Source organism: Pristiophorus japonicus, chromosome 2 (assembly GCF_044704955.1).
Source record: "Pristiophorus japonicus isolate sPriJap1 chromosome 2, sPriJap1.hap1, whole genome shotgun sequence".
Lineage (NCBI taxonomy): Eukaryota > Metazoa > Chordata > Chondrichthyes > Pristiophoridae > Pristiophorus > Pristiophorus japonicus.
Window position 1 is genome coordinate 266160358 of NC_091978.1, and position 24164 is coordinate 266184521.

At 44.4% G+C, this 24164-nt stretch overlaps 1 protein-coding gene across 4 annotated transcripts in view; it reads left to right on the top strand.

The window, feature by feature from the left end:
- The window catches only part of spock3 (SPARC (osteonectin), cwcv and kazal like domains proteoglycan 3), a 1033635-nt gene that overhangs the window by 539595 nt on the left and 469876 nt on the right, over nt 1-24164 (top strand). For all 4 annotated transcript variants that reach the window (XM_070871342.1, XM_070871338.1, XM_070871346.1 and 1 more), the window contains one exon: nt 14310-14424. In XM_070871342.1, coding sequence (XP_070727443.1) covers nt 14310-14424 — 115 coding nt within the window. The remainder of the gene's footprint in view (nt 1-14309; nt 14425-24164) is intronic.

Sequence of the window (24164 nt, forward strand, 5' to 3'; positions counted from 1 at the left end):
TTTGGGCTGAAGTTTCCGCCGGCGATAATCTTCCCAATCTTGACGGTCTTTTGGGCCGTGATCGGGCGTTGGCGGGCTGATAGGTAATTCTAGCCTTTTATCTCATCGGATGGATTTGTTTCTTTCAATATTAGCTAATCAGAAAACTCATACCTGAACATTTTTATGCAGCCTCAGTACAATAATAAAATATTGAAGTAACGGGAAGAATAAATATGATCAGAGAAGCTTGTTGCAAAAGCACAGTGGTTATAATGAATGACTTTAATTTTCACAAAGACTCGTAGAAGCAGAACAGCACACGTCCCAAAGACAGAAAATTTCTTGAGTACATTCGAGACGTTTTCTGAAACTTTGACCTGGATTTTGCATTGAGAATAACATGAGGCTAACAACATTCACCATTATTATAGTGTAAATTGGACAGCAACTTCCGGAGTACACCACATGTGCAGTTAAATACAGAAATACAGAGGTTGCTGTCTGAGTTACCCTGCTCCTCCACAGGCTGCGATATAACAATACTTTGCTAAAACACGGCAGAGAATATTAGGGCTGGTGCATTCAGGAATAAGTGAATTTGTAAAGGCGTAATACCTCATAATTACTGCCAAACAACCTCTCTGGACCTGAAACTTAATTTTTCAAGTGTGGAGTTTGATTCAGAGAATTACATAGCATATGCAGCACAGAAGTGGGCCAACCAGTCCATGCCAGCGTTTATGCTCCGCTCGAGCCTTCAGAATTTAATTAATGTTGCCGATTTAAATTTTTTAAACATTTTTCTGCTTTTACCTCTCTCTTAATCCAATCTTTCTTTCCCAATTTTTATTTTGCTTTCTATACCTGCTTTATATCTAATTTATACTTCTTGGTTTGGACTCTGCATGTCTCAGTGAGGATTCTTCAATCTGATTGGTTGAAGAACCACACTTAGGTTTTGTCCACTCGCACATGTCCCAGATTCCCTTTAGATGGTGCCAAGATGGATTAGACGCTCATGACAGAAAGTCTCCAGTCAAAAGTCATCTCAAACTCAGTGGGCAGCTCTCAGCATAGGGAAAGGCGAGCACTGTTCCTTCGCTTCTGACTGCAAAATCTGGGCCAATATGTTGTTGAAGCAGCAAGAGGACAGGCCATACTAGATTTAATATTGAGTATCAGCCGACTCTTGCATCAGCCTGACAATGGCGGCCCTTGCACTGACCGGACCGCTATCATGCAGCCCGGCACTCCATTTTGGGTGCTGGGCTGTTGGCCCGGTCGATAGTGTCATGTATGTAACCTTTATGTAACAACACTGCAATACTGTATATACGTAAGAAATGCACACCTTGACCGCAGGGGGTGAACTTGTGGGAGACACTCCTCACCTGGTCACCCAGGTATATAAAGGGAGGTCCCACGCAGGGTCATCACTTCTTGGTCCTGTGAATAAAGGTTCAGGTCATGGAGTGACCTTGTCCATAGAATGTGCCTCGTGTGGATTTGTGGTATTGTGTAAGGACTTTACAGATAGCGTCCCTGGTTGCCCAGTGGTGGCCACCAAAGGGCCTGCAGAGTGCGCAGCAGCCCTCCCCTTTAATTGAACTCAGTGCCACGCTACCGCCCTGGGAGTGCTCTGATTCCTTTGAGTTGCACACGGCCCAATTCCGTTTCGGGGGCGGGACTTATGGGCCAGGTGCAAGAAGCCCCGGCCCCAGAAAATAACTGCCCCCAATTAGGGCGAAGGGCAATTTCAGGGCCAAGATCGCTACTTGTGAATTAAACAATCTTGGTCAACTAGAGAGGTGAAAGAGGTATAAAGCTAAGGGCTGACACAAATACAAAGTATAGTGCAGATCCTGCGTACTGAGATAGAGAAAAAGAACAGCAAAGGGATACGATGAGTTGCAAAAAGATAATACGAGAAAAACTTGAGCGTTGTCGAGGATAGCACTAAAAGTTTTTACAAGTATTTTAAGAGAAACAGGATAGCTAAGAGTAATGTGGGCCCATTAAAGACAGACACAAGTGATATTGTAATTGAAAATAAGGAAATGGCAGACTTGCTAAATCATTATTTTGTATTGGTCTTTACAGTCCATAAAGACGATAAAGTACCAGAGATATGAAGAAAACTAAAATTCATTCAAGGGGAGGAACTTAATAGATTTAATATAAGTAAAATAACAGTAATGGAGAAAATAATGAAACTAAAGATTGACAACTCTCCAGGACTTGATGCTTTCCACCTCGTTATTAAAAGAAGTAGGTGAGGAAATATCAGATGCTTCAGTCATGATCTTCCAAAACTCTCTTGATTCAGGAATTGTCCCCTTAGAAAATTGCCAATGTCACACCATTATTTAAAAAGGGTGGGAGAAAGAAGGCAAGACATTATAGAGCTAGTAGACTTAACATCTGTTGATGGGAAGTTACTGCAATCTGTTATTGGGACAGAGTAACTGCACACTTGGATAAATATGAGCAGATCAGTTCATATAAGTTCATACTGAACATGGATTTGTAAAAGGTAAGTCATATCTAACAAACCTAGTTTAATTTATTGAGAATGTAACTAACGTGGTAGATAAGGGAGTGTCTATGGATGTTATTTATGCAGACTTCCAGAAAACATTTGATAAACCTCCACGCAAGGGATTGTTAGCAAAAATGAAAGTGCATGGAATCGGAGGCACCTAGTGACATAGGTAAAGAATTGGTTTGGAGGTAGGAGACAGAGAGTAGGCACACTAGCTATGTACTCCAGTTGGAAGATGTGTTGTCCCCTGGTGATCTGCGCTGGGGCTTCCATACCTCGGAGCCTTTTATCAACAAAGGCAGACATTGATGCGGAGATTCAACATCGCCTCCAGTGCGCCAGTGCAGCCTTTGGCCACCTGAGGAAAAGAGTGTTCGAAGACCGGGCCCTCAAATCTACCACCAAGCTCATGGTCTACAGGACTGTAGTAATACCCACCCTCCTGCATGGATGATGTACAGAAGACACCTCAAGTCGCTGGAGATATATCACCAACGATGTCTCCGCAAGATCCTGCAAATCCCCTGGGAGGACAGGCACACCAACAGTGTCCTCGCCAGGCTAACATCTCCAGCATTGAAGCACTGACCAAACTCGATCGGCTTCGCTGGGCAGGCCACATAGTTCGCATGCCAGACATGAGGCTCCCGAAGCAATTGCTCTATGCGGAGCTCCTTCGCGGCAAACGAGTCAAAGGTGGGCAGTGGAAATATTATAAGGACACCCTCAAAGCCTCCCTGGTAAAGTGCGACATCACCACTGACACCTGGGAATCCCTGGCCGAAGACCGCCCTAGGTGCATCTGGGAGGGCATTGAGCTCTTTGAATCTCAACGCCGCGAGCGAAGAGGTCAGGCGCAGGCAACGGAAGGATCGTGCGGCAAATCAGTCCCCCCCTTGCCCCGACGAATATCTGTCCCACCTGTGACAGGGTCTGTGACTCTCGCATTGGACTGTTCAGCCACCAAAGGATTCACTTTAGGAGTGGGAGCAAGTCTTCCTCGATTCCGAGGGACTGCCTATGATGATGATGATGATGCATTGGGGCTCAGCTTTACACTATATCAATGACTTAGATGAAGGAATAGAGAGCCGTATACCCAAGTTTGCTGATGTAACTAAGTTAGGTGGCACATTAAGTAGCGTAAATGGGAGCAGAAAGTTGCAAATGGACATTGATAGATTAAGTGAGTGAGCAAAACTATGGCAGATAGAATTCAGTGTTGGCAAGTGTGAAGTCATCTACTTTGGAACTAAGATAGATAAATCAGAGTATTTTCTAAATGGTAGGAATCTAGGAACTGTGGAGGAGCAGAGAGATTTAAAGGTCCATGTACAGAAAGCATTATCAGCTAGTGGATAGGTGCATAAAATAATTAAGAAATCTAATGGAATGTTAGTCTTTATCTAGAGGGGACTGGAATACAAAGGGGTAGAAATTATGCTACAATTGTATAAAACTCTGGTTAGACCCCATCTGGAGTACTGCGTTCAGTTCTGAACACCTCACCTCAGGAAGCCTTGGAGTGGGTGCAGTGCAGATTCCCCAGAAAGATACCGGGCTAAAAGGGTTAAACCACAAGGACAGGTTGCATAGACTAGGCTTTTGTTCCCCGAGTATAGATTAAGGAGTGATCTAATTGAGATGTTCAAGATGATTAAAGGATTTGATAAAGCAGATAGAGAAAAACTAATTCCTCTGATGGGGGAGTTGAGAACACAGGACATAACCTTAAAACCGTAGCTAGGCCGTTCAGGGGTGATGTCAGGAAGCACTTCTTCACACAAAGGTTCGTGGAAGTCTGGAATTCTCTCCCTCAGAAAGCTGTTGAGGCTAGGTCAATTGAAAAATTCAAAACTGAAATAGATTGAATTCTGATAGGTAAGCATATTGAGGAATATGGTGCAAAGGTGGGTAAATGGAGTTGAGATACAGATCTGCCATGATCTAATTGAATGGCGGAAAATGTTCCTGGGGCTGAATGGCCTATTTCTATGTACGTATATAAAAAATTGTGAACTAATTTATAAAGGTAAGGCAGGTAGGCAAGCATAAATAATGTGATATGTATTCAGAAAAGTTCATTCTGTTCTCTGGGTAAGGGGCAGGTTAAGTACTTACTACCATTTTTGAACTGCTAACTGGCTTCAGAATAACCTAAATTTCAGTGTTCTCAGATCATCAACCACAATTTTGCTCCAGATTCAATATGTTCTCTTGTGTTACCTGAATGATTTCAAATAAACCAAGAAAAGTATCACAACAATAGAACTGTTGTGATAATTTGATTCAGTTTCATAATTTAAAATTTACAACATCTCTTTCACATCCTCTTGTCTTTTCAACTCCTCAGAACACATTACTGCTGAGGATCTATTATTGTCTCTTTTAATATACCATAGCCTAGAAATTTGTGGCTGCCACAAAAGCTGCCACAGGCACTGTGGCCAGGGGTTAACGGCCGATGAAAATGGTGGCACGAGCAGGACTGAAATATTGGTGCTGGGAACTAATGATTATTAGCCCAGCACTAAACTTACCGTGTAATACCCTCCTGGTGGTGTTCGTCCCAGCATCAGGCCCAATGTGGCATTCACAAGTGGTGTTGCAGCTTCAACAGCCTCTGAAAGCGAGGCTGTGATTTCGCAAAGCATTGTTGGATCTTAAAAGGGCAATGCCTTCTGAAATGATTAAAATTAAAATGATGTAAAAATATGTAATTTTCAGCCTTCGCAGATCATCTGCCTTCTGAAAAAAATAACATTAAGAAAAAAATCCCAAATGGGAGTCTTCAGCTCTTTAAGCTGAATTGCCCTCTGCACCTAAAAAAATGGGAAATGTGCTTGAGCACTTACACAAATTGCTCAGAAAGCCAGGAAGGGGCACCTAGGGTCTCGCACACAGCCCACCAGCTTTGTGCAAGAGGTTAACACTGTAAGAGAGATCCTCTATCCACAGGGACCAGGAGGCCCTCCAGAAAGAACAATGTGGGACCACATCATCAAGGCTATCACTGCCAGAAAGGGGCTGTCTGGATTGCATCCTTTCTTCCCATCCTCCACTTCTACTTCCTCCTCTTCCGCTTCCTCCCCTTCTGCGTCTTCCTCTTCCCTCTGTGAACGGATGGTGTAAATCTGAAATAAAAGCGGAAAATGCTGGAAGTACTTAGCAGATCAGGCAGCATCTTGACCTGAGACGTGAACTCAGTTTCTCTGTCTACAGATGTTGCCTGACCTGCTGGGTATTCCCAACATTTTCTGTCTTCTCAGAGGCCTTCCTTTAACATCTGAGGCCTTGCAAGTGTCCATCAACACTCACTGCACACTTAAAAAAAACTTTTAACATGTATTGCACCAAACCACTTCTTCAAGAAAATTTTTAAAAATCTAGTCCAAAAGCGTAAATACAAACTTACCTGTGTCCCTTTAAATGGTACTGGCAGCGCCTCTGTTAGTCTGCTGACCACTGGGTTTTCATGACAAGCTTAGGACCCAGCGATGAACTCAGTGCTAAGGTCGAAGTAGGCTAAAGTGATGTTCAGTCGGTGTTGTACACTGACTGACATCACCCTCTCTTAATTTACATTTCCAGCGCCAGCGCTGCTATTGACAGCACTAAGGCCTTCATCAAAACAGTGGCCGCCAATACCGTGCCACAGAATGGCGCTTGAGTAGCGGCTGCCATTTTTAGACTGGATCGCGGCGGTGACTCGTGGCAGTAAGTGGGCCAGTTTCTAGGCCCATGCATTTTAAAATACGTAGATGCAATTGTAGATGTGTGAACCTGGGTGCAATACTATAAGCCAGTGAGCCCAACTTACGTTCAAGTGTGAAATTGAAATTTTCTGATCAAGTCCTAGGGGACGGAATAGTAATATGCATTCGCCATGCAAAAGAGACATGTGTATTAAAGCATGTGGAACAGTCACGTGTTAGCAGTGCAAACAGGATGAGTAGACACAGAAATGTCTACTCATGTAAATCACAGTTTCGTCAATGAGCAATGAAACAGAATCTTTTAAAAAAAATTATTCTTTGCCTGACTATTCAGGTGATGGGGCTGCAATAAACAGTTTTAACATTTTAGTTAGTAGATCCATTAATCTCTGAGAGCTGGCCCAAGCATATGCACTAACTCAAGTAGTGATGACCACTAACTGAACCAAAAAATTATACAAAATGACCTTTTCAAACTGCTGCAGTTGAAATTATAAACGACAGTAACAATAATGTTAAATATGCCTAAACTAAAGTAACAATAATGTTAAATGTGCCAGTTATTCCACTAAACTTGTCCTCCAACATGCTCTTATTAAAGGACATATTGTGGACATTTTGTAAGTGATTTTAGAAACTGTCCTCTTTTTTGGGAATAGAAAAAGTTTTTACTAAATTTACATTTTCTCAAAAAAATTACTAAGAATCACTACAGGCTAATAAAACTTTTCCAACAAACTTAGTATGTGACAGATATAGACAAACCCTTAAAGTCAGTTCTCATTGCCAATTTAAAAACCCAGATTTTTCAGGTTTTACTTTGTGTGAAAAACAGGAGAAAGTCAATGTGAAAAGTTGCCCCCCCACAAAATTCTGGGTAAATTCATTGAAACTTAGCAAACCACTGTTTTTATTTTGAGCATCATTAAAATTTAAGAAAACAAGCAAAGGACACATGAGTGTTCCTCCTTACCCCACATTTAAAGAACACAGGCCACCACTCACTGCCCTCCATCCCCTCGATCACTGCTCCTCCTGTTCAGGCACTAGACACCTCTTGGAGAGCCCGACCTGCCTAGATTATTTCTGCAGGTGTTCCGCCTCTTTCAGACACTTCAACTCGGAAGCATTCCGTTAGAAAACCCTTTGGTGCCAGTAAAGAAAACCAGTGATCAGTGCATAATAATTAAACAAGAACTTGGACAAAGGGTCATGAAAGTCTTTGGGCAGCAGGAAAGCAAAAAAAAAGTATTTCCAGAAAGTGCCTATAAATGACCAAAAAATCCAAAGATCACAATTTTCTATGGAACATGAGCTAGTCAGCAGTGGGAACTGGGTGAGGGAACCATCCTACCTTTGGGACTTCTGCTAAAAATGACAGTTGATGTTCAATACTAAAAACGGCTATGTCGAAATGTTAGTGTAATAAAAAAAGAATATGTCATCCGATGTGTTTTCTGTCATTCATACCTTAGCAATGCTGAGCATCAGCAATGAAAATTCCATTCCTGGCAGATGGGCATGAATAGTAAAGGGCTGCCAAGCCAAATTGAATCTGCCGCAGAGTGACCAATTACTATAGAGAATATAAACTTTTAAAAACATAATTTTAAAAACACCTTTTTCACTACTGTACTGAGAGCCACTGGCCACTCTACTGCTGCAGTGATTTCCCTTCCTCTCACCACCAGAGCAGCTATGCAGCAGCTGGGATTTTGTTTCAAAAACCTAGGCCTTTTAAAATCTTGTCCTTGAATTAATCACCCACCTGAGAAGTCTGCTCTTAGCAACCTGAACACCAAATTTCTTGGGTGTATTATGCACTTGGCTTCCAGAATGCTCATCGGCCAAGAGATGGTGTGGGACTTTCCATGGCCCTTTTGAAGAAATGAAAAGAAGCTCCTGTCTGCTTGGGATGGGAATGTCAATATCCACCCCAGACATTGGTTGAAATGTTAAGCGGGATCGAATTTAGGCAAAATTTGGGCAGAATTTATTGGGCCTGAAGACTAGAATCAATACCATATCGTCATACTAAGGAGAAGTGTTGAGTGGAAGTTATCAGGGGTCAGTGCTTCAACCACAGTTGTTTCTAATCTATATTAATGACCTGGATATTCAAACCAAATGGAAATGTCAAATTTTCTGAAGTTATTAAAATAGGGAGAGGAAATCTAAAAATATTTGCATAAGGATTTAAATTGGTTATGTAACTGGCAGACAAATGGCAAATTAAACTTAACATAAACAAATGTAAAGTATTATACATTTGTCAAGAAAATGTGCATCATAAGTACACAATGAATGAAATTTAATTAGAACATGAAGACTTCAAAAGAGACCTGGAGGAATATAGTGAACTCATCACTTTTGATATCTGGGTTTTTGAGGCAAAGCAATTAAAATAGCAAATAGATTGCTGGAATATATAGCCAGAAGAGTAGAGAAATGACTATAAATTGTGGGGCCGAAATTGCCCACCGCCCGAAACGAGTCGCACCGACTGTATTTGAATCTGGCTGCCACAATGCATGGGGCGGCCAAACTGGAGAAATTCAGCATTTCATGTTTTTTTTTTGGAGTGGGGCAGAAGTGACCTCATCATCGGGAGGAAGTGGGGGCGGGTCGGAGTGGCCATCACTAGTGGGGTGAAAGTGGGGACAGGGCGGAGTGGCTAATGCTGCAAGTTATCAGTGCCGCGCTGATGACATCATCGTGCTGGTGCGTCACACCATCCCTCCCCATCAGTTAAACGGTAGGCCGCTGCAAACTCTGCAGCCACTTTAGTGGCAAACACTGGGCCACCAGGGAGGGTTTTAGCCAGGTCAGCAGCCTGGCACCTAAGAGAGGGTACCAGGCTGCCTGTTGGCAGCCCAGCCAAACCCGCGGCCATAATTGTCGACCCAACCTGGCAGTTGGCCGACAAAAAAAAAATAACATGGCATCGCCGGCAGCGCCACCTCCGCTTTAAGAGCGGCTATGTTGCCAAGCCACAGAAAGGGCACCAACATTAAAAGCTGTCATTGGCACCGTCACCGCTCCTGCGGGGCTATTCCAGAAAGGGCAATTTCCTGAGGGGCAATTTCGGGAAGGGGTCACCGCCGGGTAAGGGGCCGGCGCGTGCATGCCATAGCGGGAGAACAGCAGAGCGATCCCCTACACCACTCCAAACCTGAGGAAGGGCAATTTTTTAAATGGCGGCCCCTCCACGGAGATTTGGCGACCAGTCCGCACCAACCTGCCGCTTTCAGGCGGCCACAGGCCTTATAGAAAGGGGCAATTTCGGCCCCTATGAATTCAAGCACAGAACCCAGCAAGCCCTGCACAATTTTCTGTCACTTATTTTTAATAGACAGAAATCACACAGGGCATTCTGACCTCCATACCTGAATTCCCAGTTTGTGCTTCTGTCATGTGAAGCTCTGAATTTGGAGCACTAATTCATGAAATCAACCACTATAAGTCTTTGGAACTTATACTAAGGGCCAGATTTTACAAACCTCGGTAGGTCCATGGTAGGCAATGTCGATGCTGGGTCCCAGCCCCAAAATGATTTTCTCCGGATTGAGCTAGTTAAGCCTGCCCAGCATGTTTTCCGGCCAAATGAAAGAAGCGGATCTGATGGGGTCATTTGATGAAGCATCATCAGCCGGTTTCCTTAAAGGTGCCATGCGCAAATGTATTTTGACAATTGTGTTGTCAGCGTTCTACTGCATTGAGGTGCTGCAAACACAGACAAGCACTGCACAGAGGTGCTGGGCTGCACCCAGGGTCTCCCATGACTCCCTCCATATGCGTATATATGCATGCAGGGAGATTCTCTTCCCTTCCAATGGGCGGAAAAGACCTCCCCAGGAAACCAACACAGCCTGGTTGAACATTGCACAGGAAGACACAAGCAGGGATGTCGTCAGGAGGACCAGACTGCAGCTGCACATGCATTTCAGTTATAACAGTAGATCACAAAACATTACTGCAAAGCCACACACAACCTCATCCTGCAGTGCCACTCACCAAATCCCCATCACTCTGCCTTCCCTAACTACTCCTGCACATCCTTACTCACTCCAACCATGCCTCTCCATCTACATTATCACTTTCCCATCTCGCTAGCCACCTCTCACCCTCATCCTAATCCAATCATAACAACTTACAACACACAAGGGTAGGCATGTATGTATTTTAGACAATGTTCATGTGAAGTTTCTGTTAATGTGCTGACAAACATAGAAATCTTTAGAGACCAACAAAGGAAGACTAAAAAACTGAGAGAAAAAATAGTTTGAGAGTAAGCTAGCAAGAAATATACAAACAGACAATAAGAGCTTCTACAGGTATATAAAAAGGAAGACAGTAGCTAAAGTAAACGTTGGTTCCTTAGAGAATGGGACTGGGGAATTAATAATGGGTAATAGGGAAATGGCAGAGACTTTGAACAAATATTTTGTATCGATCTTCAAGGTAGAAGACACTGATAATCAAGGGGCTATTGGGAGGGGGGAACTTAAAACAATCACTATCACTAGAGAAAAAGTACGAGGCAAACTAATGGGACTAAAGGTGGACAAGTCCCATGGACCTGACGTCCTGCATCCTAGCATCTTAAAAGAAGTGGCTGCAGAGATAGTGGATGCATTGGTTGTAATCTACCAAAATTTCCCAGAATCTGGAGAGGCTTCAGTGGATTAGAAACCACCCATAATGCCCATATTTAAAAAAGGAGGGAGACAGAAAGCAGGAAACTATCGACCCGTTAGCATAACATCTGTCATTGGGAAAATGCTGGAGTCCATTATGAAGGAAACAGTAGCAGGACATTTAGAAAATCATAATGCAGTCAAGTAGAATTAGCATGGTTTTATGAAAGCAAAATCGTGTTTGGCAGATTTGCTTAAGTTTTTTGAGGATGTAACGAGCAGGGTGGATAAAGGGGAACCAGTAGATGTTGTGTATTTAGATTTCTAGAAGGCATTCGATAAGGTGCCACATAAAAGGTTACTGCACAAGATAAGAGCTCACAGAGTTGGAGGTAATATATCATCATGGATAGAGGATTGGCTAACTAACAGAAAACAGAGAGTCTGAATAAATGGGTCATTTTCAGGTTGGCAAACTGTAATTACTGTGGTGCCACAGGGATCAATGCTGGGGCATCAACTATTTACAATCTATATTAATGACTTGGATGAAGGGACTGAGTGTAATGTCACCAAATTTGCTGATGATACAAAGAGCTGGGGAAGCAAGTTATGAGGAGGACGCAAAGAATCTGCAAACGTTTATAGATAGGTTAAGTGAGTGGGCAAAAATTTGTCAGATGGAGTATAATGTGGGAAAATGTGAAGTTATCCACTTCGGTGGGAAAAATAAAAAAGCAAATTATTATTTAAGTGGGGAGAGATTAAAACATGCTGAGATACAGAGGGATCTGGGGTCCTTGTACATGAAATACAAAAAGTAAGCATGCAGGTACAGCAAGTAATTAGGAAAGTAAATGGAATGTTGACATTTATTGCAAGGGGGATGGAGTATAAAAGTAGAGAAGTCTTGCTGCAACTGTACAGGGTGAGACCACAGCTAGAGTACTGCGTACAGTTTTGGTCTCCTTATTTAAGGAGGGATATACTTGCATTGGAGGCAGTTCAGAAAAGGTTCACGAGGTTGATTCCAGAGATGAAGGGGTTGTCATATAAAGAAAGATTGAGTCTACATTCATTGGAGTTTAGAAGACTGAGAGGTGACCTTACTGAAACGAATAAGATTCTGAAGGGGCTTGACAGGGTAGAGGCAGAGAACATGTTTCTCCTCGAGGGTGAATCTAGAACTAGGGGGCATGGTTTCAGAATAAGGTGGTCACCCATTTAAAATGGAAATGAGGAAGAATTTCTTCTCTCAGAGGGTCATGAATCTTTGAAATTCTTTACCCCAGAGAGCTGTGGAGGCTGGGTCATTGAATATATTTAAGATGGAGATAGACAGATTTTTGAAAGATAAGGGAGTCAAGGGTTATGGGGAGAGGCAGGGAAGTGGAGTTGAGGCCAAAATCAGATCAACCATGATCTCATTGAATGGCAGAGCAGGCTCAAGGGACAATATGGCCTACTCCTGCTCGTACTTCTTATGTTCTTATAACAGTATGCACCACAATGCTGATGAGTGTGAAAAGAATGGCTTGGGCATTGTAGGGATGCTTTATGGTGTTGGTGTGGGGTGGTGCTAATCTGGGGCATCATGTGGCAGACATGGTGTACAGCATCAAGTGAAGTAAATCTGGCTATGGTGATGCCATCACTGGCGTCCCGGGCAGCAAGGTCGTCGGGTGCTGATGCCCTATGTCCTGTGCAGCATCAGTTGATTGCGGAGAAGGTTGATGTTGTTGTTGGTGCTGCTGATGTGCCTGGTGCTGCTGTTGTTCGGGCTGATTGTGGTGGGATTCTGAGGACCAAGGTGAGAGAGTACAAAGTGCACCGATGCTGATGGAATAGATGGCAGGTGAACTTCAGATGATAGAGGTGATATATCAATAGTGGGAGAGGAGGGAGAGGTAATGAGGTCAGACTGGATGGAGACTTGTGTAACGACTTGCAGCATCCTGAATTTGTAGTTGAAATGCAGTTGAGAGAAGCTAGTTGCTAAGGGAACATTTCTCAATCAGCTGGGAGTTTTGACTTGACATTTGCAGCTATCAACTCATCAGCTGAAACAATGGCAAGTGACCTCCTGCCTCAGCTTTTCAGACGAAGCCTAAGCACAGCAGGAAACCAGTGGGTGACCTGTCAAATTCAAAAAGCTGGGAAAGAAGCATTAAGTGGCTATAAACAAACCACTAATGACCTGAATTGCCTCCCCCGCTGTTGTGTGTCGGGTTTGCTCAGCACTGGCCGGAAAATTCCCCCCCATAGCCTCGACCATGCACTGCTCAGACTACAATTCTAGTTACTATGCCAGGAAAACATGTACATACATGTAGAGGAACAAAAAAAAGGCTACGGGAAAAGGTTGCAGAAACTCAAGCTCTACAGAAAAGAAAAGTGGTTAAGTAGGGGACCGCATCAAATTATATTAAATATTACATGATAAAATAAGATAAACCAGAATATTACTTCAAGACAAGAAAATAGGATCAGAAGACATACATTTAAAATTTGTGAAAAACAATTTGAAACAGATATTAGGAAAAAGTTCTTAAAGAGTAATACATGTTTGGACTAATTTTCCAGGCATGATAGTGGAGGTAATAATGACCCAGAAATCCCGCTTGCTCCTTCCCGCGGGTGATCAACTAGATTTTAGAGAAAAAATGAGCACCTACCTAAAGCTGCTGCGCCTACCAGTGATTCCAGTCCACAGGCCTCCTCTCCCTGCGCGTCGCAGAACGTGCTCGTAAGGACGTCTGTAAGCTGGAGCTGGAGTCACCTGGCTCTGGGCAGCCAATCAAGGTACAGTATTTTCTCATTCATAATAATGGGAACTCGGTAAGTTGGAGCTCCCATTATTATGAATGAGAATGCCCCCCCCCAAACACCCAAAACACTAATAAAAAATAGGAAATATACACTATATATATAAGATTCATTTAAATTACTGTGGTAGGGAGGGTTTTTAACAATAAAATATGTTTTCATAACTTTATTTTACAATGTTTTTGTGTGTTTTAAAACACTTGCGCCTGTAAAAGTAGGCTATGCGCCTGCTTTTATCAGACGCACGATTTTTGAGGACATTTGCTGGGCAAGCTGGAGCTTGACAGATCGGAAAAGCCAGTTTTCAGCGCTGAAAATCAGCTTTTCCGATGCCTTTCCGGGTCCGTAGAAACTCGTACAGACCCGTGACGTTGGAATTTCTACTCCAATATTAGGGATGTTCTAAATGCAGTTGGATATTAAAAAAAGAAAGGTTGGCTACAAAAGGCATAAGCTTCAATGGACTTGACTTTGTTCTTAATTTTTGCAATTAATGCAAACTATGCCATATTTCAGCATAATATTACTCACCTGGTGGAAAAAAGGAATTAAAAACAGTTTATGAGAAGAAAATTACAATTTTTACACTTCTTATTTTCTGTGTAGTATGAAAGAAACCGACCTGGCCCACAAGCAATGGAAAGGAGCAAACTGCAAACCATGTCCAGTGGTTCATCCTCATCCTGTATGTGGAACAGATGGCCATGTCTACTCTTCTCTGGTAAGGATATATTGACATGGAAAACATAAGTTGGGCTGGATTTTCAGCTTTGATGATTTTGGGACGGTAACGGTGGCGGGACGATAAATTTTGTGCCCGGGAACAGTTTGCGCCTCAGTCATCAAAATTGGGCATCTGGACCCTGAGTCTGGGGCGCAGCACTAAGGGAGGCATTGTACACCTCTTAGGGCGTTAGCATGGGAAAATCCCGAGCTAAAAATCTGGGCCGGAAGCGCTCCGAGAGACGCCTGGGGGGGGAAAAAAACCCACAAAAACATTCCCAATATATAGCCCATACCACCACAACATAAATCACAAAAGAAAATGAAAAGTAAAAACAATCACACTTACCTTAGGACAGCATTACTTACCTCTCTGCCGTCGGTATAGGTTGGAACACCCGTTTTCCCAGGCAGTCACAGTGGGACTCGCTGCTGGGCATACAGGTTGGGCGGGAGTCAAAAAGCGCGGCAGTGTCACAACCAAAGGCGTTGCACACCGGCGCAGCTCTTCCAGGCGTACTGCTCCGCGCCGCCGCAAAACCAACCCCGAAAACTCCCGCGGAGCGCTGGAGGCTGACCACTTGCTCCGCCACCATTGCCGCCGCTCTGGGGCAAAAAATGGAGCGCAAAATACTGGAAAATCCGCCCCAAGATACTTTGGAATTTTGCTGCAAGAAAGGACTTTTTTGTTCATCTATAAAAAAATGTTTTAATAAGGTGGAAGTACACTTGTTGACCTCAATTTGGGATGCAGTGGAAATAAAATTCTAGGACGATTCCACTCAATATATATTTGGTTGTATTTACTAAAACTGCAGCACTTGTTATTTTTAAACCTTTAACTCATGCCCACCCTGGAGACCCCAATGTTAGCGGATTTCCCGTGTAAACGGTCGCAACAAAGGGTTGTTAGTTCTGCAACATTAACTTCCACCTAATTCAGGCCCAAGTAGTTTTAAACAACAAGCTTTAATATACATTGCCGAATTACACTATTGTTCTTGTACAACTATTCTACAGTACCCTGTATTACATTAAATGAAAAGCAATTAATACAACCTGTTTCCTCCACGAAGTTCAAGTTGACCAGACTTGCTGCCGGCAATTTCTCTACACATGGCGGGATCGATGCAGCCGGGTTGGTGGCGTGTGGTAAGCCCGCTCCCAACTCGAGCCTGCTCTCTGTCCTGAATCCCTGCGGGCTTCCTGGCCAATTAAGAGAAAGCCGGTCGGATGACATCATTTGATGATGCATCATCAGCTGGTTTCCTTAAAGGGACCATGCCCACAATGATTTTGACAGTTCTGAGCTACTGCAAACACTGACAAGCACTGCACAGAGGTGCAGAGCTGCACTCATGCTTTCTCATGAATACCTCCAGATACTTATGGAAGGAGTCACAGCATGTAGGAAGGGCCTCTTCCATTCCCATGTGCGGAAGGGACCTCCCCAGGACACCAACGCAGCCTGGTTGCACATTGCACAGGAGGGCACAAGCAGGGAATTCGTCAGGAGGACCAGGCTACAGTGGCGCAAACCTTTCAATGATCTCAGTAGATCACGAGACGTTACTGCAAAGCCACACTCTACTTCATCCTGCTGTGCCACTCATCACATCCCATCACTCTGCCTTCCCTACTCTACCCCTGCACATCCTTTCTCACACCAACTTACCTTGTACCTCCACCCATCCCTCTATCTATCTATATTATCAGTTCCCCATTTCACTAGCCACCTCTGACACTCACGCAGATCCTTGTCCAATCATACCAACTAACAACACACAAAGGTAGGCACTTGGATCCTTTAGCCAATGTTCATGTATAGTTAACGTTGCTGGGTTGTCAAATATTGAAATCTTTATTTTTAGCACTTTGCCTTCTTAGACAGATTTGTGGGCACATTTGGAAGTGGCTTAGTGAGTTGTAGCGAATGGTCAGACATAAGCGTACCCCCCATCACTGGCCTCCCAGCAAGCAATGTGGCCAGGTGCTGATGCCCTGTGTCCTGTGCAGCATCAGGTGATTGCGGAGAAGGTTGGTGTTGCTGTTGGTGATGCTGGTGTATTTAGTGATGTTGGTGTTGGGGCTGATCGTGATATGATCCTAAGGACCAAGGTAAGATTTTTTTCAAGGGCACCGATGCTGCTGGAATAGATGGCAGGTGAGGTTCAGATGACAGAAGTGCCCTGTCAATGGTGAGAGAGGTTGCCCCAAGGAGGTGACAGTGAATAGAGAGTGAATGAAACACATCCAAACTGCAAAAAGCACAAAAGTCTCTTCCAAACCCTGACGGCTTCAGCTTCTGACATTGGAAAATGGGCAGCTGGGAAATGGTAGCATTTATACCAATTCTACAGTTATCAACGAGCCAAAACAATAGAGAATCACTGAGAACCCGACTCCACTTACCTGGCGTGTTCTCCGAGGCATGGCAAACCCTTCAAAAAGTTGGTAAAATTGTAAATGCCTGCTTTTAAGCCTCTTAACTAGCATTTAAGTACTTTTTAATGATGTTAATTACCTGCCTGCCCTTGCCGTCGGGTCTGCTTTCCGAATGCAGATCTGACAGATCAGAAACTCTCGCAGAGGTGGATTCAGAGTGGGATCCTGACCCATTGCCATTCAGGGCCCTTTCGCCACGAAATCCACACCCGCCGGAGAAAGGGCTCCCGACTGCCCACAAGAGCACACTAACATTTGGAGGGAACAGGTTTTACCCTTATACTATTCAGCTGCCTTGGGCTGCATGTATTCATAACAGTATACCACCGAACTGACACCATGCTTGTACTAATCTCTTCGGCCTCCAACTCTGTCCTGCAAGCTTTGTTTATGATATTCAGAAATGCTTAGACCAGTCTTTATCTACTTATGGCCTTGCAGGCCTCCATAGTTCTGACTGCCTTAGCAGTACCTCAATGCTATCAGTTACTGTGATATGCTGGCGTCTTCGAGCAACTCGTCCTTTATCTTGGAATGGGACATCTCTTGACCTGGGTATTTATCATAGTTTTGAAACTTCAGCATTCTCTGTCTTTTAGCTTCCAAATTGTCTATTTGTTCACATACAGAGATGAGACTCAACTTCCCCTTTTCTCTACATTCACTCTCTGGCTAAAATGCTAAAGCAAAGCACCCTGGAATACTTGACCATTTAAACCATTTTAAAATATTCTAACATAACCTCAGTCATTGTTGCCTGGGGACGTGACAAGCTTCGCTCTTCATCACAAACTTCATTGCCTCTCTCGATTTTATTGACACTGCTATGGTCAGTGCTTCTTTGATCTTTCCTTTCTTGTTTCTGCTAAGCTGAAAATATGCATCCCTATACGTTCTTTGTCCTGCTCATATCCTCACGATGACAAAATTAGGATATCACACAGTATTCTCTATTTCATTCTTTCCGAGAATCTTAATCTGTGTAACTTCCATATGCCTTGAAATAATGTGATGTGATACTAATAACAAAAATATTAGTGCATCCACACTAATGGGATATTGGCCCATAATTTACGAACAGCTGCGATGCGATGTCGATTGCTACTAACCTCAAAGAAAGTTGCCGACAGAGAGATCTCCATCTCTGTGGCAAAAACTTGAGGTTTCTCCACGTGTAATTGATTGTAGTGCTGCGAATAGGGGATTTCTAGTGCGATGCAGCAGTGATGTCATCAAGCTGTCTAAGCAACCAATCACATTGAAGAATTCTCACAGGCAGCAAATCAGAAAATAAAAAGCAACTTCTATCCTCGCTCTTTAAAAATGTTACACAGAGCGACAGATACATGGGGTTAAGGTAGAATCTGAAATATCATGAACAAACTTTAAAAAAGTATATATTTTTTTAAATTGCAATTTTTATCATAATGGAGCAATTTGACATTCCACAAATATATAAAATAGGTTTTCAAGGCCAGTACGGTTTAGCAGTCAATACACTGTTAAAATCCCAGTTACACCTATTCCAACAAGGCTTAACTTTTAATGGCATATTTAACAATGATATTACAGGTTGAAACTCCAATCTCCAGAACTCCCTAATAAGGAACCACCCCTCGTCCGGAACCGGGTGGCTCATGCACAGAACTCCGACATGAATAAATTGAAGTCCTTCCTCGCTGCCAACTCCCGCAATGGCTGGCGTGACCCCGCGATCCACCGCCCATACCCCCCGCACCATGATCTCTCTGCCACAAGCCAAACAACCGCGATAACCCCTTGCTCAGCACCTGTACCATCTAATTTAACGTGACCACCTCTTGTCTGGAAAAATCCCTTATTCAGAACAGGCCAGCTCCCGAGGGTTCCGAATAAGGAAGGTTCAACCTATACTGCGGAAAAGCTCATGTTTTTGACAGTTCCACTTATTTCACTAACTGCTGGCTATGGGTAGGGGTGGAGGTGATCCATAGTGCAGCTTGTATCAGAACAGTGAATGACTGTCCACAACTTCAAGATTTCTGCGTTTAGATGCGCATGTGCTAAATCCCGAAGTTGTAGTCAGTTTCAAACGGGTAATGATGGCGAACGCGAACAGTTTGCCGTCATTACCTAATGCAAAATCGGGGTCAATATCTTAATTAAAATACTGGGCAGTGGAGTTTCTATGAGTGTGTTAACACATTTATTACTAATATTGCACAACCATATTCAGGACATTTTTTGTCAAAATACAGCCCTTCATTAGTCCTATGAATGTTGAGATAATCACACAACCCGAGTACTGTTATCTTGCTTTCCCTCGCGAGAGAACAGTAGAAGGAGTGCAAGGAGAACTGGCTAAATTCTGATACTTGCAGCTTTCTAGAGCCAGGTTAGTCATGCACAGAGGCAGAAATTATATGGAGTAGCTGGCCTGCTAAATACTGATGCCACAAGTCAAGGAGAGGCTGGATGATCCTGTTTATTCATGTATACATTTGAGTATTCTGCAAATGTCCGAGCTTAAGAAAAATAAGACATGGGTGAAGGGCTCCTACTTCTGTGGTGAATCAATTTCTAGAAAATTCTGTACTTTTAGTGAAGGGGAACATCTTTTCCACTCTCCAGGACTGAAATTCCATACCATGATTATTGTGTTCCTAACACAGATGAGACTGCACACAGGGAGGTTAAAGTAACAGTGACCTCAGTCTTTATTAAGACACTCCAGAGTGAGGAACAGACCTTAGGGGCCGGCTAAAATACAGTGCTCCCAAGGGATTCTGGGATCCCTTGGGACTTCAGGGAATGCGGTCCCTGGTGGCGGAACATGGGAGTGCATGCTTTACAGATACACAACATCACTCCCCCGCAAAGTCAAAGTGAAACGTATTTACAAGATGAGGTGGTCGGGAGCCTTTCTTTCCCTGGTGGACTGCCTCGGCACAAATGTCTGTTCTGTTGTATTGGCTGTGCCCTCGTTGGGCTGGTGTGTTGTTGGCCCTGCAGGGCTGCTGGGTGAGCCTGGCCTTGCTGGGCTGTTGGGTGTGATGGGTTCAATTTCTTGGTCTGGGGTGGTGTTGTTGATCCTTTGGGTGTGTATTGTGGGCTTGAAAAAGGTGGTGTCTGCTGTTCAGGGCAGTCTGTGAACCGCAGCCTCATTTGGTCCAGGTGCTTTCTGCAAATTTGTCCATTGTCTAGTTTGACTACAAACACCCTACTCCCTTCTTTAGCTATCATCGTGCCCGTGATCCACTTGGGACCATGTCCATAGTTTAGCACATACACAGGGTCATTCAGATCAATTTCCCGTGACACAGTGGCGCGACCATCGTTTACATTTTGTTCCTGCCGCCTGCTCTCTACCTGATCATGCAGGTTGGGATGAACCAGCGAGTGTCTGGTTTTAAGTGTCCTTTTCATGAGTAGCTCAGCCGGGGGCACCCCTGTGAGCGAGTGGGGTCTTGTGCGGTTGCTGAGCAGTACTCAGGACAGGCGGGTTTGAGAGAGCCTTCTTTGACTTGTTTAAGGCTCTGTTTGATGGTTTGTACTGCCTGCTCTGCCTGCCCATTGGAGGGTGGTTTAAACGGGGCCGAGGTGACATGTTTGATCCCATTGCGGGTCATGAATTCTTCAAATTCGGCACTGGTAAAACATGGCCCGTTGTCACTGACCAGTATGTCATGCAGGCCGTGGGTGGCAAACATGGCCCTCAGGCTTTCAATGGTGGCGGTGGCGGTGCTTCCCGACATTATTTCACATTCAATCCATTTTGAAAAAGCATCCACCACCACCACCAGGAACATTTTACCGAGAAACGGGCCTGCATAGTCGACATGGATCCTCGACCATGGTCTGGAGGGCTAGGACCACAAACTTAGTGATGCCTCTCTGGGCGCGTTGCTCAACTGAGCACACACGCGGCATTGCCGTACACAGGACTCTAAGTCAGAGTCAATACCGGGCCACCACAGGCGGGATCTGGCTATCGCTTTCATCATTACAGTACCCGGGAGTGTGCTGTGGAGATCCGAGATGAATGTCTCCCTTCCCTTTGTGGGTAGCACTACGCGGTTACTCCGCAACAGGCAGTCTGCCTGAATGGACAACTCATCCTTTCGCCACTGGAACGACTTGATTAGCTCTTGCATTTCAACGGGGATGCTGGCCCAGCTCCCATGCAGTACACAGTTTTTTACTCGGGACAGCAGAGGATCTTGGCTGATCCAAGTGCTAATCTGGCAGGCCGTGACAGATGATTTATTATTTTCAAATGCTTCCATGACCATCAACTAGACTGCGGGCTGCGCCACCATCAACAAGTTTTCAGGCTGCGCCATTTCCACCCCCGTGGTGGGCAATGGTAGCCGACTGAGAGCATCCGCACAGTTCTCGGTGCCTGGCCTGTGGCGGATAGTATAGTTATACGCTGATAGCGTGAGTGCACACCTTTGTATGCAGGCTGAGGCATTAGTATTTATCCCCTTGTTTTCAGCGAACAGGGAAAAACTCGGGATATACTTCCGAAAATACAAAGGGACCAAGGGTCTAGTGAGAAGGAAGAACTGAAGGAAATCCTTATTAGGCGGGAAATGGTGTTAGGGAAATTGATGTGATTGAAGGCCGATAAATCCCTGGGGCCTGATAGTCTGCATCCCAGAGCACTTAAGGAAGTAGCCCTAGAAATAGTGGATGCATTGGTGATCATTTTCCAACAGTCTATCGACTTTGGATCAGTTCCTATGGACTGGAGGGTAGCTAATATAACACCATTTTTTAAGAAAAGTGGGAGAGAGAAAACGGGTAATTATAGACCGGTTAGCCTGACATCAGTATTGAGGAAAATGTTGGAATCATTTATTAAAGATGAAATAGCAACACATTTGGAAAGCAGTGATGGCATCGGTCCAAGCCAGCATGGATTTATGAAAGGGAAATCCTGCTTGACAAATCTTCCAGAATTTTTTGAGGATGTAACTGGTAGAATGAACAAGGGAGAACCAGTGTATGTGGTGTATTGGACTTTCAAAAGGCATTTGACAAGGTCCCACACAAGAGGTTGGTGTGCAAAATTAAAGGACATGGTCTTGGGGATTATGTACTGACGTGGATAGAGAACTGGTTGGCAGACAGGAAGCAGAGAGTCTGGATAAACGGGTCCTTTTCAGAATGGCAGGCAGTGACGAGTGGGGTACCACAGGGCTCAGTGCTGGGACCCCAGCTATTTACAATATACATTAATGATTTGGATGAGGGAATTGAGTGTAATATCTCCAAGTTTGCAGATGACACTAAGCTGGGTGGCAGTGTGAGCTGTGAGGAGGATGCTAAAAGGCTGCAGGGTGATTTGGACAGGTTAGGTGAGTGGGCAAACGCGTGACAGATGCAGTATAATGTATAAATGTGAGGTTATCCACTTTGGGGCAAAAACACGAAGGCAGAATAGTATCTGAATGGTGGCAGATTAGGAAAAGGGGAGGTGCAGCGAGACATGAGTGTCATGGTACATCAGTCATTGAAAGTTGGCATGCAGGTAAAGCAGGCGGTGAAGAAGGCAAATGGTATGTTGGCCTTCATAGCTAGGGGATTTGAGTATAGGAGCAGGGAGGTCTTACTGCAGTTGAACAGGGCCTTAGTGAGGCCTCACCTGGAATATTGTGTTCAGTTTTGTTCTCCAAATCTAAGGAAGGACGTTCTTGCTATTGAGGGAGTGCAGCGAAGGTTCACCAGACTGATTCCCGGGATGACAGACTGACATATGAGGAGAGACTGGATTGACTGGGCCTGTGGTCACTGGAGTTTAGAAGGATTAGAGGGGATCTCATAGAAACATATAAAATTCTGACGGGATTGAACGGGTTAGATGCAGGAAGAATGTTTCCGATGTTGGGGAAGTCCAGAACCAGGGGACATAATCTAAGGATAAGGGGTATGCCATTTAGGACTGAGATGAGGAAAAACTTCTTCACTTAGAGAGTTGTTATCCTGTGGAATTCCCTCCCGCAGAGAGTTGTTGATGCCAGTTCATTGAATATCTTCAAGGGGGAGTTAGATTTGGCCCTTACGGCTAAAGGGATCAAGGGGTGTGGAGAGAAAGCAGGAAAGGAGGACTGAGGTGAATGATCAACCATGGTCTTATTGAATGGTGATGCAGGCTCGAAGGGCCTAATAGCCACTCCTGCACCTATTTTCGATGTTTCTATGAGGGGCTTGTAATCGGTTTCCAGGTCACATTTGAGGCCAAACAAGTACTGATGCACTTACTTTACCCCGAACACACACGCTAATGCCTCTTTCTCAATCATGCTGTAGGTCCTCTCGGCCTTAGACAAGCTCCTGGAGGCATAGGCGACAGGTTGCAACTTCCCCGTAACGTTAGCTTGTTGCAATACATGCCCGACTCCATACGACAATGCATCACATGCTAGCACAAGTCTTTTACACAGGTTATACAATACAAGCAGTTTGTTGGAGCATAAAATGTTTCTGGCTTTCTCAAAAGCAATTATTTGTTTTTTTCCCCATACCCAGTTCTCACCTTTACGCAATAACACATGTAGGGGCTCTAAGAGAGTGCTTAACCCCGGTAGGATGTTATCAAAATAGTTGAGAAGTCCCAGGAACGACCGCAGCTCCATGACGTTCTGTGGCCTGGGCGCGTTCCTGATAGCCTCTGTTTTGGTGTCTGTGGGCCAAATGCTGTCCGCCGCGATCTTTCTCCCCACAAACTCTACTTCTGTTGCCATGAAGATGCATTTCGACCTCTTCAGCCACAGCCCTACGCAATTCAGTCGCTGGAGGACCTCCTCCAGGTTTTGTAGGTGCTCGGTGGTGTCCCGACCCGTGACCAATATGTCGTCCTGAAAAACCACTTTGCGTGGTACCGACTTGAGTAGGCGCTCCATGTTTATCTGGAAGATCGCTGCAGCCGACCGAATTCCAAACGGGTATCTGTTGTAGATGAACAGTCCCTTGTGCGTGTTGATGCAGGTGAGGCCCTTCGAAGACTCCTCCAGCTCCTGCGTCATGTCGGTCGAAGTCAGGTCAAGCTTGGTGAACGTCTTGCCTCCTGCCAGCATCGCAAATAGGTCATCTGACTTTGGTAGCGAGTATTGGTCCTGTAGCGAGAAACGATTAATAGTTACTTTATAATCACTGCAAATCCTGACCGTGCCATCACTTTTGAGTACTGGAACAATCGGGCTGGCCCACTCGCTGAATTCCACTGGGAAGATGATGCCCTCGCGTTGCAGCCTGTCCAGCTCGATTTCCACTCTCTCCCTCATCATGTGAGGTACCGCTCGCGCCTTG